The 15,871-nt window shown below is 41.7% G+C and overlaps 1 protein-coding gene across 2 annotated transcripts in view; it reads right to left on the bottom strand.

Moving 5' to 3' along the window:
- Nucleotides 1-6,013: 6,013 nt before the first annotated feature.
- Nucleotides 6,014-15,871, bottom strand: part of abcg4a (ATP-binding cassette, sub-family G (WHITE), member 4a) — a 48,502-nt gene continuing 38,644 nt past the window's right edge. The window contains exons 15-17 of one of the 2 annotated variants that reach the window (XM_036933355.1): nt 15,692-15,846; nt 11,824-11,887; nt 6,014-6,035 (exon numbers count right to left, since the gene is read on the bottom strand). In XM_036933355.1, the coding sequence (XP_036789250.1) occupies nt 11,862-11,887; nt 15,692-15,846 (181 nt within the window). In that variant the 3' untranslated portion in view covers nt 6,014-6,035; nt 11,824-11,861. Of the gene's footprint in view, nt 6,036-11,823; nt 11,888-12,352; nt 15,847-15,871 lie in introns of those variants that run through there. The other variant, XM_021619008.2, reaches the window with a different exon arrangement.

Raw genomic sequence — 15,871 nt, 5'->3', positions numbered from 1 at the left:
AAGAGAACATCACCACACAGCAGTCAGTTTAATAGTTTATAGCAATTGTTGATCTCGTCAGTGTGAGGCCAGCCACAATAAGTACGTTTCTTTATGTGAATCTGAAGACAAAATACATTTGGTCAACCTTAACCTTGCAAAAAACAAAAAATCTGTGAATCCTAATTACCTACTTTTCCTGACTTCCATTTACATATTTCAAACTGGTTGACCTGGTGTCTACCCACTGGGCACACACTGGTTGAATCAATGTTGTTTCAACGTAATTTGTCAACTTATTATGATGTGGAATCAATGTGGAAAATACATTGGATTTGATCCACACGATTATGTCATCATTGTAACCAAATTTTAACCAAATTTTCAACATAGACAAACCTTGTATAAAACATGTTGAAATTGTACCTTTAAAACAATGTCAGATCTTCAACATTATATCCACTATCAGAACAAAAAACAATAGGCTGGACAGCACCTCCTACTAGAGAATTGATCTACCTACAGCTACCCTTTTGTCTATTTATGTCACCAATGTGCTATCGTGAGAATGAGTGTTGAGAGGTCTGCACTTAAAAACAAAATAGATTATTTGTTGCTATCAACATCATTACAAAAGGTAGGTTTAACAGAGAAAATTAAATGTGACCATACTTCATCACTCATACATCATCAAATATTTAGGCCTTAAATAGCATTGCAAAGTCATCGACAGATATTGTTTCAATTCAACCCAGAATTAAACTAAAAATAGACAATAGACGCACATAAATATGTTGGTCACAATTTGATGTTTTGAGAAAGAGATATTTTTTTTTCAATCTATTATGTTTTTGTATTGGTTGTGTTTTTTTTGTGTGTTTTTTTCTTCAGATACCTCCAATGGGAACAATGTTATCCAGTGTGTATCACTAGGGAGAGCTGCAGGGGAATTAGGGTTTAGAGTACCCTCTACAGCAAAAACTGCATGATTGATAAACAAACTGATCTGCTTTGTCTTCTTTCACCCTGTGTAAAACAGGACTTTATTATCTGTAGTGGGATCTCATGCCTGGGGCCAGACAAAGACCAGTCGAAGCTACAGAAGGATGACAAAGAGGGTTGTTTTAAGCATATCCCATGCTTTCATGTACAGTAAGACCTTGCTTGATTCTGAGGATGGGGGAATGGTTGAAATGTGGGTTTTGAATGATGCAATTGAGCTAGCTATACAGAGTCGTAATCTTGTAACTTCACCTGATAGCCAAGTGGGTAGTGCTCTGTCTGAAAATATACCTCCTTCGCCCACCAATGCAGCTGATTTTGTTAATGTAGACAATGACACATCAGATACTGAATACCAGATAATGCTTTCTAGCTATGAGGAGCTAGGCAGGAAACTCCTCCAATGTAGAGTTCGCCCTACCACACCCACAGCTGAGGAACATAGCTCTGTACATGATAACTCACCACACAGTAGCCTTCACTCACACCGTTTAGTCTCCCTAATAGATCTTTTACATGCAGTGGAGAGAAGTCGAGATTCATGGGGGTTGAATAGGCAACCACGCATCAGACATAAGCTACAATAATGTGTGCAAACAGATAGAAGAAGGGATTTAAGAGAACTGCAGTGAAAATGAGATAGTCAGAAGCGTGTTGTGGATCAAAAGGCCTGGACATTTCCAGGCAAACATAGCCATATTCACAGGGAGGTGAGACAACTCCTTTCTGATAGCAAAGTGTCTGACGAGTAATACTAAGGCATGTGATGAAAATAACCAGTAGCAAGAACGAGAGGCAGCATTGGCTAGGCCCGATAATCCTCCCCTAACCAATACATGCTCATAGCATACAGCTTGGTGATAGCCATAGTAATGAAAGCTGTATCAAAGGGAAGGAGGTTGCTAACCATAAACACAAGAGTAAGACCATACATCAGCTCAGTACACAGGTTGAAGCTTTAACCAGCATGATAGACTCCCCGACACAGTCAAAACAACCAGAACATAAGTGCCAATGTTACACGAGCCAACAGTCTGGGCCCAGAAGAGAGAAACCATACGGCTCCCCCAGATATGTTGAACAGGGTGTACCGAACTGTGACCACTGTTTCTTCTGTGGTGAGGAAGGACATAGAGCAGTAGGCTGTCTAAAGAGACTTAAGCGCTTGGGAAAAGGGAGCCGGTCACTGCGCAGGAACAACCAGTGATTGAGCCGCAGCTACAGTCCCAACCAGGTGGTTTCACAGGGTGGCGACCTCAAAGTATAAATCGCAGGAGTTCGGTCTCACAACGTGAATCCTCCAAGACATCTGGTGTAAAGAAAAGAGGCAGGACGGGAGGTGTATACTCACAAGGCCAGCCATCCGCAGAATATGACAAAGTGGCCCAGCTGATAGGAAAGAAATTCCTGCTCAGATGTAACATGTATGGCTTGGCAGTAAGCGGCCCAAGTGAGCATCTTAGGCCATGCCTGTAAATAGTACAGTGGCTTGTACAGTGGCGTGCGAAAGTATTCACCCCCCTTGGCATTTTTCGCATTTTGTTGCCTTACAACCTGGAAATAAAATATATTTTTTGTGGGGGTTTGTATCATTTGATTTACACAACATGCCTACCACTTTGAAGATGCAAAATATGTTTTATTGTGAAACAAAAAAATGATGTCAAAGTCAATACTGTTTAGAGCCACCTTTTGCAGTAATTACAGCTGCAAGTCTCTTGGGTTATGTCTCTATAAGCTTGGTACATCTAACAACTGGATTTTTTTTTGTTGCCCATTCTTCAAGGCAAAACTGCTCCAGCTCCTTCAAGTTGGATGGGTTCTGCTGGTGTACAGCAATCTTTAAGTCATACCACAGATTCTTAATTGGATTGAGATCTGGGCTTTGACTAGGTCATTCCAAGACATTTAAATGTTTCCCCTTAAACCACTCGAGTGTTGCTTTAGCAGTATGCTTAGGGTCATTGTCCTGCTGGATGGTGAACCCCCGTCTCAGTCTCAAATCTCTAGAAGACTGGAACAGGTTTCCCTCATGAATTTACCTGTATTTAGCATAATTCCTTCAATTCTGACCAGTTTCACAGTCCCTGCAGATGAAAAACATCAGTTGTAATACAACAAAATCGGAAAAATGCAAAGGGAATTAATACTTTTGCAAGGCACTTTAATGAAAATAGTTGTGCAATTTAGTTTGTGTGTTTCTTGTTTGAAGTGCAATAGTGTAGTGATCAGGTTCTCTGATTAATAGTGTTATTCTATTTGTGTATTTGTGTGATATAGGATTTGTGCAATTTAGTTTTATTTGTGTGTTTTTTGTTAGCAATAGGGTAATAGTGTAATAATTTGATTCTCTTTTTTATTTGTATTTATAGACTACATTTTGTTTCTATTTGTCTTTGTTACTACTTTTTAAAATGTAAGTCTTATTTTTGTATATATTTTTATATTGATATAGTTTTAAATGTTATGATTATTATTTTTTTGGTGGGGGGCGCTGAAGAGGGGATTCGCCCAGGGAGCCGTACAAGCTAGTTCTGCCACTACTCCACTACCACATATCTACAATACAAAATCCATGTGTACGTGTGTATAGAATGCGTGTGTTATGATGTGTATGTGTTGTGGTGTATTGAGAAATGCATTATGTGTTCATGAGTTTAGCTTTAAAATGGTTGCAAATAGCCAATGGGATTTGTATGCAGGGGTTGAGTTATTTGAATTAACAAATTACAGTTCTTGCATTGAAGTGAGTGGATTATGAGATGCATGGGCGGTTAAAGTTCAATGACGTATTGTGGACTTGGGCTGAAGACACTGTAGAGAGTGGTCGACTGGAATGTGTTAACTTAAGGAGCACATTAAATAAATCTCTTCCGTTTATTATAAGCACGCTTCGGAGTCTTCAGTAAAAGAACCCAGAATTTTAGGATGAACAACTGGTGAAATCCTCAGACTACTGATGACCAACCGAAGGAAAGCTAACAAGCTAAAACGTTAGCTAGTACTAGTAAATTAGCTGGTCAGCTGGAAAGTAAAGACGCGTGGACTAATGAGAGCCATGACACTTTTCAGTAGTGAGACCGGTTTGTGTTTTCAGGAGGATAACGAGAGCTTCAGCACAATTGAAAAGCAATTTTTGCTGTTTTTGGAGGCCAACAGCTGACGACCGAAGAAGAGCAGAGGTTACTCTGGGTCTTCCATTCCCATTCCATTCACTTACTTTTCTAAAATCTTCCTCTGATTTGTCATCCAAAGGGTCCCAGCTATAACATGTAGTGTAGTTTTGTTAGATAAATATCCTTCTTTATATCATCCTACCCTTTGTAGGACCCTTCCCTTTTGATACTAATAGAGGTAATGGTACATTTCACTTTAACCTCCAGCTTTCCTCAATAACTGAATAGGCTGAGCTGAGTAAATTCTCAAAACAACATCACATGATTGCAGTTTATGCTTCTTAAATCTGCTGATCAGCTTCTCTGAGATAATAGACATTGCAGCCCCAGTATCTACCTAGATCTTTATCTTTTCCCCGTTACATCTCACCATGACCATATACGGTTTCACATACTCACGATCACTACACACTGTAAAAAGTTCTGCCTCCTCAACTTGTTCTGTCGTCCAGTAGCATGTCCCCTTAATTAGGGATAGGCGGGACGCAAATGTCTCAACTGGCCAATTGCCAGGGAAAATGCAGAGCGCCAGATTCAAATAAAATACTATAAAATTCAAACTTTCATTAAATCACACATGTAAGATACTCAATTAAAGCTACACTCGTTGTGAATCCAGCCAACATGTCAGATTTTAAAAATGCTTTTCGGCGAAAGCATAAGAAGCTATTATCTGATGATAGCACCAGCAGTAAACAAAGGGGTTAGCATATTTCAACCCTGCAGGCACTACACAAAACGCTGAAATAAAATATAAAACATGCATTACCTTTGACGAGCTTCTATTGTTGGCACTCCAATATGTCCCATAAACATCACAATTGGTCCTTTTGTTCTAATAATTCCGTCCATATATATCCAAAATGTCCATTTAGAAAGTGCGTTTGATCAAGAAAAAAACAGCTTACAAAAAACACAACGTCACTACAAAATATTTCAAAAGTTGCCTATGAACTTTCAAACTACTTTTGTAATACAACTTTAGGTATTTTTAAACGTTAATAATCAATCAAATTGTAGACGGGGCAATCTGTGTTCAATTCAGGAATGAAAACAAACCAGCGACACTTTTCACGTCTTGCGCAACTCTCAACTGTGCACCCAGTTCCTAGTTGGCCTACTTCTTCATTGAACAAAGGAATAACCTCAACCAAATTCCAAAGACTGGTGACATCCAGTGGAAGCGGTAGGAACTGAAAACTGCCTGTAGCTCAGGCCCTGAAGCCAGGATATGCATATAATTGGTATCATTGGAAATAAAACACTTGGAAGTTTGTGAAATGTTAAAATAATGCAGGAGAATATAACACAATAGATATGGCAGGAGAAAATCCAAAGAAAAACCAACAGGATTTTTTTTGAAAGAGACCATCCTCTTAGAAATGCAAGAGAAAGCTCATACTGTAAAAAGCTTCCACAGGGTGGCTTCCACAGTCTATGTTCAAGGTTTCAGGCTTTTAACTTAAAAAACGAATAAGAAGTATCAAAATCAAAATCAAATTTATTTATATAGCCCTTCGTACATCAGCTGATATCTCAAAGTGCTGTACAGAAACCCAGCCTAAAACCCCAAACAGCAAGCAATGCAGGTGTAGAAGCACGGTGGCTAGGAAAAACTCCCTAGAAAGGCCAAAACCTAGGAAGAAACCTAGAGAGGAACCAGGCTATGTGGGGTGGCCAATCCTCTTCTGGCTGTGCCGGGTGGAGATTATAACAGAACATGGTCAAGATGTTCAAATGTTCATAAATGACCAGCATGGTCGAATAATAATAAGGCAGAACAGTTGAAACTGGAGCAGCAGCACAGTCAGGTGGACTGGGGACAGCAAGGAGTCATCATGTCAGGTAGTCCTGGGGCATGGTCCTAGGGCTCAGGTCCTCCGAGAGAGAGAAAGAGAGAAAGAGAGAATTAGAGAACGCACACTTAGATTCACACAGGACACCGAATAGGACAGGAGAAGTACTCCAGATATAACAAACTGACCCTAGCCCCCCGACACATAAACTACTGCAGCATAAATACTGGAGGCTGAGACAGGAGGGGTCAGGAGACACTGTGGCCCCATCCGAGGACACCCCCGGACAGGGCCAAACAGGAAGGATATAACCCCACCCACTTTGCCAAAGCACAGCCCCCACACCACTAGAGGGATATCTTCAACCACCAACTTACCATCCTGAGCCCACAAAGACCTCCGCCACGGCACAACCCAAGGGGGGGGGGGGGGGGGGGGGCGCCAACCCAGACAGGCTGACCACATCAGTGACTCAACCCACTCAGGTGACGCACCCCCTCCAGGGACGGCATGAGAGAGCCCCAGTAAGCCAGTGACTCAGCCCCTGTAATAGGGTTAGAGGCAGAGAATCCCAGTGGAAAGAGGGGAACCGGCCAGGCAAAGACAGCAAGGGCGGTTCGTTGCTCCAGAGCCTTTCCGTTCACTCTCCCACTCCTGGGCCAGACTACACTCAATCATATGACCCACTGAAGAGATGAGTCTTCAGTAGAGACTTAAAAGTAATAGTTTTAGTAGAAGGACACAGTATTGGAAATTACTCACCTGCTAAAATCGGTTTCCTATTGAACATACTTCTTTCAGAAATAAATATTATAGTTTGATTACATTTAGGGTATCTGAGGAGTAAATAGAAACGTATTTTGACTCATTAAAACAAAGTTTAGGGGTAGATTTTTGGATTCCTTTAACAAGTGGATTAATCAAATCGATTGCGCCAACTATATTGACTTTTTGCGAAACTGGATTCAGCACCTCAAATTAGATTTGTTAAGAGTGAACCCATGTGTTGTGCTGAAGTGTTTAGTGGTGAAATGGGTGTGGTAAAGGGAGTTTAAGCCAAAATTCAAGTGTCAGAGAAAGCTGTTCCTGTCACGCCCTGGCCTTAGTTATCTTTGTTTTCTTTGTTATTTTGGTTAGGCCAGGGTGTGACATGGGTGATTTATGTGTTTTGTCTTGTCTAGGGTTTTTTGTAGATTTATGGGGTTGTGTTCTTTTAGGTGTCTAGGTAAGTCTATGGTTGCCTGGATTGGTTCTCAATCAGAGGCAGGTGTTTATCGTTGTCTCTGATTGGGAGCCATATTTAGGCAGCCATATTCTTTGGGTATTTTGTGGGTGATTGTTTCCTGTCTTTGTGTTTTACGCACCAGTTAGGACTGTTACGGTTTTCACGTTTATTGTTTTGTGGTTTGTTCATGTTTGAGTTTTCTTATTAAAGAACCATGAACTATAACCACGTTGCGTTTTGGTCCGCCTCTCCTTCCCAGGAAGAAAGCCGTGACAGAATCACCCACCACAACAGGACCAAGCGGCGTGGTGACAGGCAGCGCCAGCAGGAGCAGCGCAATCAGGACTTCTGGACGTGGGAGGAAATCCTCGACGGGAGAGGACCTTGGGCAAAGCCAGGGGAGTGTCGCCGCCCCAAGGTGCAGCAGGAGAAGCGGCAGCAGGAGCAGCGCAAGGAGGAATGGACATGGGAGGACGAGTTGGACGGTGATGGACCCTGGACACAGCCGGGGGAATATCGCCGCCCCAAGGCAGAGCTGGAGGCAGCTAAAGCGGAGAGGTGGCGGTTTGAAGAGGCAGCACGGAAGCAGGGCTGGAAACACGAATGTCAGCCCCAAAACCTTCTTGGGGGGAGCACACAGGAAGTATGGCGAAGCCAGGTAGGAGACCTGCGCCAACTTCCTGTGCTTACCGGAGAGCGAGAGAGACCGGGCGCGGGTGCATAGCCCGGTGAGGTACATACCAGCTCCTCGCATCGGCCGGGCTAGAGTGGGCATCGAGCCAAGTGCCATGAAGCCGGCTCTACGCATCTGGTCTCCAGTGCGTCTCCTTGGGCCGGCGTACATGGCACCAGCCTTACGCATGGTGTCCCCGGTTCGCCTGCACAGCCCAGTACTGTACTCGATACCATCTACTGCATCTTGCCTATGCCGTTCTGTTCCATCACTCATTCGTATATCTTTATGTACATATTCTTTATCCCTTTACACTTGTGTGTGTATAAGGTAGTCGTTTTGGAATTGTTAGGTTAAATTACTCGTTGGTTATTACTGCTTTGTCGGAACTAGAAGCACAAGCATTTCGCTACACTCGCATTAACATCTGCTAACCATGTGTATGTGACAAATACAATTTGATTTGATTTAGAATGTGTTGGACTACGTTAGTCACCTTCGTGAGCGCCTACACCAAGCCTGTGCTCTTAGAAAGGAAGCTCTGTTCCTCACAGAGGAGTATAAAAAGACACTATGTTAAACAGGCTGTTTCTCTTCCACTACAGCCAGGTGACCAAGTACTGGTGTTATTGCCTGATCCAGGATCTTCACTGTCAGCTCGTTTCTCTGGTCCTTATTTAATTGAAAATAAATTAAGTGAAACTGATTATGTGCTTCAAACTCCTGATAGAAAACGCCAATCTCGTGTGTGCCACATTAACATGTTGAAGGCATACCACACCTGACCCATCACCCAGTTAGATAGTTCAAAAACAGTGGCAGGTACTACTGTCTCTGCTGCTATGATAGTGGGCTATCATATTGATGATGTTGATGGAGACGGATTAGAGTTGCGCAATACTCAGCAGCAGTGCGTTAGATTGCCCAACTCAGAAATGCTGCTGTCTCTCCAGTCAGGTCTGGTTCATTTAACCAACGGACAGGCCGACGATATTGTGAGGCTACTACACAGTTTTCCATGTCTCTTTAATGATGTTCCTTCTCGCACAAGCATGTTGGAACATGACAATGTTGGAAATGCTGCCCCTATCAAGCAACACCCATATCGTGTCAACGCTTCTAAGAGGAAGATAATGATGGATGAGGTGAGATATTTGTTGGAGAATGACCTGGCTATGCCAAGTTCAAGCCTTTGGAGTTATCCTTGCATTCTGGTTCCTAAACCTGATGGTATGTACAGATTATCGAAAGGTAAATTCTGTCATAATGCCAGATTCGTTCCCGTTACCCAGACTGGACGACTGTATCAACACTGTTGGTGCTGCTAATTATGTAACTAAGTTGGACCTCTTAAAAAAGGTTAACCTCACGTGCTTCTGAGATTTCTGCCTTTGTGACCCCAGACAACTTCCTACAATACTCTGTCATGGCTTTTGGGATGCGGAATGCACCAGCTACTTTCCAACGACTGGTTAACGCCGTATTAGCTGGCGTTCCCAATTGCAGTGCCTACCTTGATGATCTAGTGATTCATTCGTCTGAGTGGTCAGATCGTGTTGACTCTCTAAGGGTAGTATGTGAACGTTTGGCAACTGCTTCTCTAACCCTGAACTTGGCAGTGTAAGTTTGGGAAGGCTACTGTTACCTATCTCGGCATGGAGGTCGGCCATGGACAGGTGCGCCCTGTTGATGCCAAGGTCTTGGCTATAACTGCATTCCCGCACCTACCACCAGACGAGAGCTACAGAGCTACGCCGCTTTTTGAGGATGGTTGGCTATTACCGTAGTTTCTGTAAAAATTTCTCTGCAGTAGTTGCTCCATTGACCGATTTATTCAGTCCAGCAGGATCGTTTGAGTGGTCCTCTGATTGTAAGGTAGCTTTTGATACTGCGAAAACACTCTTATGTAATACCCCTGTACGGATTTTGAACAACAGTTTAATTAAACTTGAGGTAGATGCTAGTGCCAGAGGTGCTGGTGCTGTTCTACTGCAGCAGGACAAGAGTGGAGTGGATCTTCCTGTTTGCTATTTTTCACGAAAATTTAACAAATGTCAGAAAAATTATGCAACTACCGAACAAGAAGCTCAAGCTTTGTTATCTCTGCAGTATTTTGAAGTATATATTGGTTCCAGTGCCCTACCAGTGATTGTATTATACTGATCATAACCCCTTAGTGTTTCTCCACTGGATGTACAACCAGAACCAGCGCCTTATGCTTTGGGCGCTTATTGTGCAAAATTATAATTTGGAGATTCGCCACAAAAAGGGTTCTGATAATGTATTGGCAGATGCTTTGTCTCGTGTGTAAATGTGATCATTTTTGGTATGTTTTGTAAATACTGTGGTCGCAATCCCCATGGGTTGCTCTTTTAATAAGGGTGGCAGTGTTACGGATACAGGTATCCTGTGTGTGTATCCTGTGTGTGTATCCTGTGTGTGTATTTCTTTTCTCTCCTTCTCCCCTCCTCACAGGTGGCAATCATCATTCCCCAATCAGTCATCAATCAGAAGACACACCTTCTCCATTACCCAATCACATCCCCTTTCCCTTGGTTTAAAAAACCCATTCAGTTGTTTTCTCTAGAGATCGTTCTCTCTCTCCCTCTCTTTGTATGCAGAGGTCTCGCTTTTGGTTTTTGCAACTACATTTCACTTTGTCCGTTATCCTGTGAGTGTTGTTTTATTATGGCGTTTGACTGTTTGTTTGATGGTGGGAAAGGGGGTACCAAGACAAGTTGCCCATGGGCACACACTACCCGTAGGTAAACTTTGTCTAAATACACTAGTTAGAACTGGGTGGACCACCCACTGTATTTTTGGTTAGTTAGCTAGCTGTTGTTGAAGCAGGTAGACTAGCTTAGGTGTGTTTTTGAATACTTATTTCTTTCCTTGGGTCAAGCTCAGCCCCTTTTCCAGCTCCCCTTTACCGTGTGTTTAAAAATAAACCATGAGTGTCTGACTAATGTAGTTGTCTGTGGTTTTTCGTTCTCACATACTTTTTCACTACTATATGAGTTATGTTATGGGTCTCGTTACCATCCACCTTAGACTGCCGGGCCAAAGGGATTCGTAACATTCCCCATGTGCAGTGGCAAACCGTAGTCTGGCTTTTTTATGGCGGTTTTGGAGCAGTGGCTTCTTCCACGCTGAGCGGCCTTTCAGGTTATGTCGATATAGGACTTGTTTTACTGTGGATATAGATACCTTTGTACCTGTTTCCTCCAGCATCTTCACAAGGTCCTTTGCTGTTGTTCTGCGATTGATTTGCACTTTTCGCACCAAAGTACATTAATCTCTAGGAGACAGAACGTGTCTCCTTCCTGAGCGGTGTGATGGCTGCGTGGTCCCATGGTGTTTATACTTGCGTACTATTGTTTGTACAGATGAGCGTGGTACCTTCAGGTGTTTGGAAATTGCTCCCAAGGATGAACCAGACTTGTGGAGGTCTACAATTTTTTTCTGAGGTCTTGGCTGATTTATTTTGATTTTTCCCATGATGTCAAGCAAAGAGGCACTGAGTTTGAAGGTAGGCCTTGAAATACATCCACAGGTACACCTCCAATTGACTCAAATGATGTCAATTAGCCTAACACAAGCTTCTAAAGCCATGACATCATTTTCTGGAATTTTCCAAGCTGTTTAAAGGCACAAAGGCACAGTCAACTTAGTGTATGTAATCTTCTGACCCTCTGGAATTGTGATACAGTGAATTATAAGTGAAATAATCTGTAAACAATTGTTGGAAACATTACTTGTGTCATGCACAAAGTAGATGTCCTAACCGACTTGCCAAAACTGTAGTTTGTTAACAAGAAATTTGTGGAGTGGTTGAAAAACAATATTTAATTACTCCAACCTAAGTGTATGTAAACTTCAACTGTATATAGGCTAGTGTTCCATCAACAGCTGTTGATCAGACAAGGTTGTTGCTTGAAATACATTTCCGTTGGCAGCAGGGGACTCCCTTACCCACAAACTGCTGTCGTCTGATGCTGAGGATGATGACATCAGTAGTTCAAAGACATACCGGTATCTGCCAAAATAAAGGAAACAGTTGAGTAAATTTAAGGATACAAAGTATACTGAAAGCAGATGCTTCCACACAGGTGTGGTTCGAGTTAATTAAGCAATTAACATCCCATCATGCTTAGGGTCATGTATAGAAAGGCCCAGTTTCCCATTATTTTGGCTACCATGGATAGAATAAGAGATCTCAGCCACTTTGAAAGAAGGGTCTCAAAGGGACATAGAGTGTGTAAAGGGTTGTGTGACGGTGTGTGTGTGTCAGTCACCAGATCTGAACCCGATTGGGAGAATCTGGTGCGGTGCCTCAGCGTTTTCTACTACCATCAACGAAATACCAAATTATGGAATTTCTTGTGAAAGAATGGTGTCACATATTCTGTCCTATATTAGATCGGACATTTATGTATATCCTCTAATTAAAATAAAAAAAACTCACCAAAACATGAATATTCAAACAAATCTTATCTTGGAACAGGTTATAAATAATTGTCTTTATTGTAATCTTCTGAACTGCGTTCAGTACACAGACCTTGCATTGTTGAAGTGGATAGAACAATTACATCAACAGAATGATAAACACAACAAGATAAGACATTATAGTAAGACAAAAATAAGTTTTGGTGGTGTAAACGGTCTGTTATTCCACTATAAATAATCAATATCCAGCAGCATCATTGCCCATCGTACCAGTGCAACACTCCGAAGGATAATCAATGATCATCATTAGCCATGCATGAATACAGTGCAAAATTCTGCACTGACTGGCATTTCCCAAAACGTGTCATATGCGGAGCTTAACACAATGCAAACACAACATGATAGATTTTCTGGCTGAGCCACAGTGGCACGTCACATTCTTCTCGCCCTAAAATCAGTCTGCAAAGAGATAAAATGCCCTTGGATGGGTATTGCACACATAGCATGGATAGGCTACAGCAAAGAATTCTCTATCATTTGCAGAACATATTTTGGGGGGGATATCCAGCTCTTGTACAAAGACGTTGGATGTGCATCTTTTTCCATACAGAAAAACAACTAAGCAGGTCAGAGACATAACATGAGCACTGTAAAAAATATCTGAGGAGGAGAAATTAGGTAAAACTGACAAAGCAGAGAGACTATTGCTATTTGTAAGAGATTCAAGACAATCTGTTCTGTTGTCTTCCTTTATTAAGAGACTAAGACTAAGCCACAGGAACAGAGACTAAATATACATTATCATTCTAATCCTGCTTTAAGGCTGAATTCACATACAGCTCCCCAACCATACTTGTAGCCTGGTCCCATACTGTATGTGAGGTAGCCAACTCTTCTTTCTTGTCATGCCAAACATAATGTATCATCGCATGGCAATGATAGAAGAGTTGGTTACAGCACAAACATTTCTACTCAACTGGCTCTCCCTCTATAATAGAATATTGCACAATGGACTTGAAACTAGGTATAATAACATCCTGGTATTTTTTTTTTTACAGAAATTACAATATCGGTAAGTACTATTCAGACAGCCTTAGACTTCTGTGTCTGCTGTCTAGTTCACATCTTTGTATCCCTGCTTTAGAATGTACACCATCACTGTCAAGGAATCATGGGTATCCAGAGTAAATGTCAAAAAGAAAGAACAAGTAAAACTCTGGTACCAACTTGGGTAAATATTTGGGGAGGGAATAAGATAATACTTTAGTGGGTCACCATTCCTCTATATAATGTTTCACATTTTATAGTTCATTATTTACTTCCACAAATCATCATGCAACAAGTAGTTGCTGACCCCTTCAAGCAGCACTTTTCACATGGATATATAAAAATAAAATAAAATACAAAAAAGAAGCAATAAACATACATCAAAAAGTGCATTTGTACATTTTCTTTACAGCATAACATACTCACTGTACAATCATTTGATTATATACTGACATTATTATTACAAGTTCTGAATACACAGGACATGGTGGTGTTATAAATCCATTGTGCCAATTATAATGAGGATTACGACGTAGCATAGTTTGAGTCAGAAATCTTTCCATAGCAATATAGTCTATTGGAAAAAAGATTTGCATTGCCTTGTGACACAGAGAAGCTTGGCTAAACATAGCTGTGTGTATGGTTGTGCATGTGTGTGTGTGTGCGTGTGTGTATCTATGTCTGTGCATGAGTGTTAGCATATGGTCTATGTGCAAATAATGTGCATTGAAGCGAACAGAGCTCAGACCATTCCAGTGCAGAGGCACAAAAACTGCCCAGCCATTATCTCAAGTACCTTGCAACAATGGTTTTCACAACACACATGTGCCTGTCAGACTGCCAGAATGCAAAACAACAGAATAGAACAGTAATTGAATTTCTCTAGAAGAGAAGGAGTCGACATTCTTTTTAACAAGCAAAAACAAGCAGTTTACGCTTTTTGTCTTGGGTCCAAATGGTGACACCATTTGATTTGCAGGAAAGCACACATTGTCTACCACAGAATTGGCTATTGCAATTACACAAACAAACAAAAAATAAGTCACTCCTTAAGTTCAGCCATCAAGTCCCCCTCATGTCAAGAAAAACACTGTATTATCTTCTGTTGAGGGGGCTGCAGTCCAGTAAAAAGATCCACTATGTTTTAGAGTCCAGTTCTGGAATGTTCTCCCAATCAACTACAACACAGCATGGTTACAATAGAAACATAATGTTGAGTGCCAATGTTTGGGAAGTAGACCCACACCCTCTCTCACTCTCCTCATCTGAAATGCATTCTGATTATGGGGCTGTGTCCAGATTCTCAACACTTCTCCAAAAGTGTGCACAGTCTTGCATACTACCCTGTCAGGGAGTTCACATTCTCAAGTCCACTTATGTCCATCCATCTTTGATTTAATTTACAAAATGAAACCTGCCATATTCTGTGGTCCACATCCAGAATAGTCAGGGTGGTGGGCTTACCCAAAAGATCCTGGGAAGACTATGACATCACAGGAAATGGAGACAAATGACGACATATTGTTATGGATCTTCTGGCTGTCTTTCTGCCATGTCTGGTGTATACTCTTTTATAGAGAACACTGTCCAGTGATTTGAAACCCCTGGAACTCTGTTCCAAGACCAATTCTGTGATCCAATGGGACTCAGTTCCATTGCAAACAGCCAAAGGAGAGGGAGGGATATTTTCAGAGAAGTTTCTTTAGTCCAGACCTCCCCCAGCCCTGAAGTCCTCTTCTCATGTCTCATGTTCACCACATGTCCATATTTCAACCTTTTTGTCCAGGCACAGTGTTTGTGCAATTGTCCTTTGGGATGTCTTTGGGTTTCAGTGGAAATGTATAAGGACAGGAGAAGTGTAGCCTTGCGGGTGGAAACAAACTGAGACAGTCCTGTCCCATCTCGGACCAAGAGGTTTGTGTATCCTTAACCTTCGTAAATAGGACAGGAGTTGAGCTCTTGGATGCAGTGCAGTGTGGGTTGTTGGGATTGTCCCCCACCAGCTACTGTACATCTCCTCTTCATTCCATAGAGACACATGCTTTATACTGTAGTTACTATATTGGGTATCTGTTTGTTTGTGTATAGTTCTTTTACACAGTATTGTTGGATAATAAAGGTTAAATACTGTAAACAAATTGGATTACTGTAAGGACATTTTAAACTAAAATGACTTATAGTAAGGGAGGGGAAACTATAATTTGTGGTCTTAAGTTATTGTCCTTTTTTAATAAAAATATAAAACCTTGCAAAAAAAATGTAATGTACTCTTCGTCTTATCGTTCTGCTATGACTTTGTATTTGAGCACCAGGTATGTAGCCAGTCTGAGGACCAGGAAGAACACACCCAGAACCAGGAAGTCCACATAGAGCTTAGCATCCTCCACGTCCAGTAGCTGTAGAACCTCCTCGGGCTTCTGGAACTTACACACCACCCCAGGACACTCCAGCTCCGAACGATTCATCCCATAGATGGATAGGATCACCCCCTCAAAGCCATACCTGGTAGGAGAAGTGGAGAAGGAGA

The sequence above is a fragment of the Oncorhynchus mykiss genome, chromosome 10, assembly GCF_013265735.2.
Source record: "Oncorhynchus mykiss isolate Arlee chromosome 10, USDA_OmykA_1.1, whole genome shotgun sequence".
In the NCBI taxonomy this organism is placed as follows: domain Eukaryota; kingdom Metazoa; phylum Chordata; class Actinopteri; order Salmoniformes; family Salmonidae; genus Oncorhynchus; species Oncorhynchus mykiss.
The sequence above is the reverse complement of the archived record's forward strand: the minus strand, read 5'-3'. Positions and strand labels throughout refer to the sequence as shown.